Raw genomic sequence first — 3408 nt, 5'->3', positions numbered from 1 at the left:
CTTACACTATAAGTGCAATAACATTTTACACAAGTGGATGCTAACTTGGTGATGTGGATTAAGACTTAAGGGTAATTAGCAAATCAGGTTTATTTATTTTATTTTTATATAGAAAATATGGTATACAACTTTTATTTGAAATGGTAAGTATTATTGATGTCAGAAGCCACCACTAAGAAAGTGTTGTAGTTACATCCGAAAAGATAGCAAAAGGAGATATAAAGAAGGAGAAAAACACTATCTGTACATAAGATTTAATGAACTATAACAGGGTTTCACTATAATCCACCATTCCAATTTACACCATGAAGATTCAATAAGGGATACCAAGAACTATACCTTCTTCCAAGGTTGAACACTTCTGTAATGTGGCATAAATCTATTTTGTTTATTTTAAGAACTACCTCATTAAATCATGACAAACTTTTAGATTTCTTTCTTCAAGTTGAGTTTGTGTTAATCTTTCAAGGTCTGAATTTTTCTTTCTGCAGAGCATTAGGAAATCACAAAATTTCCAACATTCAACTGTGTAATTCTTTTTTTTTCTTTTGTTGGTGATAAGAAACAATCAAATGTATAATTTACAAATTCTTCAATAACTAAATGATGAAAGTTCACTCAAATTTCATATTATTTGTTTACCAGTTTCTACAATGTGAAAGAAAAGAACAAGAGGGGAAAAATTAAGGAGTACTTTTGCCAACGAAGGGGGTTCTACTTTCTTCTCTTATTAGACGACGGGAAGACACGGGATGGGAAAAAAATAAGGATTGAGAGAGGACTTAGGAAACTTGAAGCATGTAATTTGCTCCCCATGCATATCCTTTTGTATTAAGTATTCTTTTAAAGAGTTCGATACAGACTGGATACCTTTTAAACTTAACGGTCTTAAAAGAGAATTACAGTATAGTTTAGAAAAATAAATAAAAAGGAATGAGAATTTCTTTGGCTTTTGTTTATTCTCAGTTTGATTCCCTGATACTGTCAGCCACAATTAAGAGCATTCAATGAACATATTTAAATTCTGAACACAGTTCAATATAAAGAAACTCAATGCTTGATGCCAATCAAGTGCATCAGCAATAAATAAGGCTGAAATTTATCCTGACCTTGCAGTTTCCTTCACAACATGCCAGCTATCCATGTATCTCGGAACTCCAGTTGTACTTCATCGTTACTCCAGAATAAGAGCAAGTACATTGTTATACAAATTAAAAAGACATAACGTAATAATAGAAAGTAAAAGAACGAAAAGCATTTAACATGACAAGTGTTATAAAACTTATTCTATAGTTTTACTAGTTAAGAGAAACCATAATCAGTAAGAAGAAAGGAAAGAAGGTAGAAGAAAATCGAAGACAAACTGATACATCATACCATACATGAGATCCATTAAGCTAAAATCAGATTTTGTGTTCCACTAGCCGAGGCACATTCACACAGGTAAAAGACAACAAAAAGAAGTTGCAATATTTTGAGGAATCTATTGTAATATTCCTCTGTTTTGGAGCCAAGGAAGTTTACAAGGTTAAAAGTAGTTTCATATGATCATTTGTATAACTATATCATAGTTCATTTACTCCTTTTGTTTTTTTCTATCTTAACTGTTAATAGCAGCAAAACTGTACAATAGAGTAGTCCTCTCTTCACTAACCATGTATTTGCATCTTTCTTTAAAAGGAAAGACATCAGATGGGGATCATGTCCTGGCCCAAGCACATGCGACATTATGGATTCTCTATCAATTAAATTTGTAAAGAAATTATGTCCGACTGTGCAAAGCGCGGACACATTAACTAGTTGAACACATATATAGTAGGTTAGTCAAACTACGGAGGATCTAAAATAGCTCAAATTGAATATGGGAGACCTTTCTTATAGAGTTTGATCCCTAAACCAGAAGGCTTAGCATTACAACAGATGTTACAGGAATTGTGCATTGCGTGCTATTGAGGATAGTTTTTATCGAAACAAGGAGACGACATTCTATAATCAAAATTGCAGGGGATGTACCTCAATGACATAGCTCATGCAATTAGAGTCAATAACCCAAACTACCCATCTTAATAGCTCATGCAACAGAAAATTCAATGTAACTTTCCGGAGAAATTTAGTTCACATAAGAATTCACAATATTTACTGAAATAAATTTTGACACACGTTACCCATACCCAAATGAAAATTAAGCTCACGTTGCTCACACCATAATGCTTAAAGAAAAAAAAATGATAATATAGAAGATAATTCCCAAATTAGAAAATAAATTACCTGAAAATGATTACTCACAGATTGCCTTTTGGGTCGAAAATTTCTCGCGATTGGAATATTTTCTTCACCTGTAATCGCTACCTTTAATTATTCCTATGTTCTTCATCTCCTTCGAGTGAAACAAATGGATTTTAGGACTTTGGGAAGTTAATCCAATAACAAAATTTTCAAACACCGTTCCTATAAATAGGTATATTAGGACGGTTTATAAAATCGTTCCTATAAAAAATACCTATGGTACCGGTTAAGTGTCAACTGGAACGGTTTAGTATCTAAATTGTGCTGGTTTCATCCAAATGCTATTGTAACGGTTACAACCGTTACAATATCCAGTCTGTTGCCACGGTTTTAAAACCGTTCCAGGAAAACTGTTCCAATAGGCCTATTTTCTAGTAGCGTTTCTCAATTTTTTGGATTCTAAAGATACAGTCACCGTCTCCATTTTTGCCCCAATTTTCTCGATCCGACATTTTCTTCTTCTCGCTTCATTTTTGACAAATTGACATTGATTCTCATGGCTATCCTTGATCCAAACAATGATTTTGGAGTTGAATCAAGTGATTTAACCCACGTCGCCGCTACTAACCCCGGAGTCAATCCAAGCTGCTCATTTTACATGCATCCATCGGATAATCCTGGTGCGATGTTGGTGACAGCTCCGTTCAACGGCGTCGGATACCGATCTTGGAGAAGGAGCGTCCTCAGAGCTCTTTCAGTCAAAAATAAAGTAGGATTCATCACTGGTGAGTACAAGCCACCAGATCTGGATTCTTCACAATTTCGTCAGTGGGAAAGGTGACACGATATTGTAACCTCATGGATTCTGAATTCTTTGTTCAAGGAAATTGCTGACAGTGTCGAGTACGCTAACAATGCTTTTGAACTTTGGAGGGAATTGGAAGATAGGTACTACCAGAGTAATGGCACTAAGTTGTATCAAATCCAAAAGGAAATCAACGATTCAGCTCAGGGAGTCCTGGATGTTACCGGATATAATACGAAAATGAAGAAGCTCTGGGAGGAATTAAGCATGATAAATGCTAAGTCACAATGTAGTTGTCAGTGCACTTGTGGGGCTAAGGAGAATATGCACAAGGCTGAACAAGATAGAAGACTTATTCAGTTCCTCATGGGATTAAA

General features: G+C 34.8%; 1 protein-coding gene across 1 annotated transcript; it reads left to right on the top strand.

The window, feature by feature from the left end:
• Positions 1 to 2782: 2782 nt before the first annotated feature.
• Positions 2783 to 3320, top strand: LOC109221252 (the record flags this gene model as incomplete). The annotated part of the gene is made up of 2 exons (XM_019385713.1): positions 2783 to 3063; positions 3124 to 3320. Coding segments are annotated over exons 1-2 (478 nt in total), but the record flags the coding sequence as incomplete, so codon positions are not given.
• Between the last annotated feature and the right edge of the window lie 88 nt (positions 3321 to 3408).

Source organism: Nicotiana attenuata, unplaced genomic scaffold (assembly GCF_001879085.1).
Source record: "Nicotiana attenuata strain UT unplaced genomic scaffold, NIATTr2, whole genome shotgun sequence".
NCBI lineage: Eukaryota > Viridiplantae > Streptophyta > Magnoliopsida > Solanales > Solanaceae > Nicotiana > Nicotiana attenuata.
This window is presented reverse-complemented; position numbering and strand designations above follow the sequence as displayed.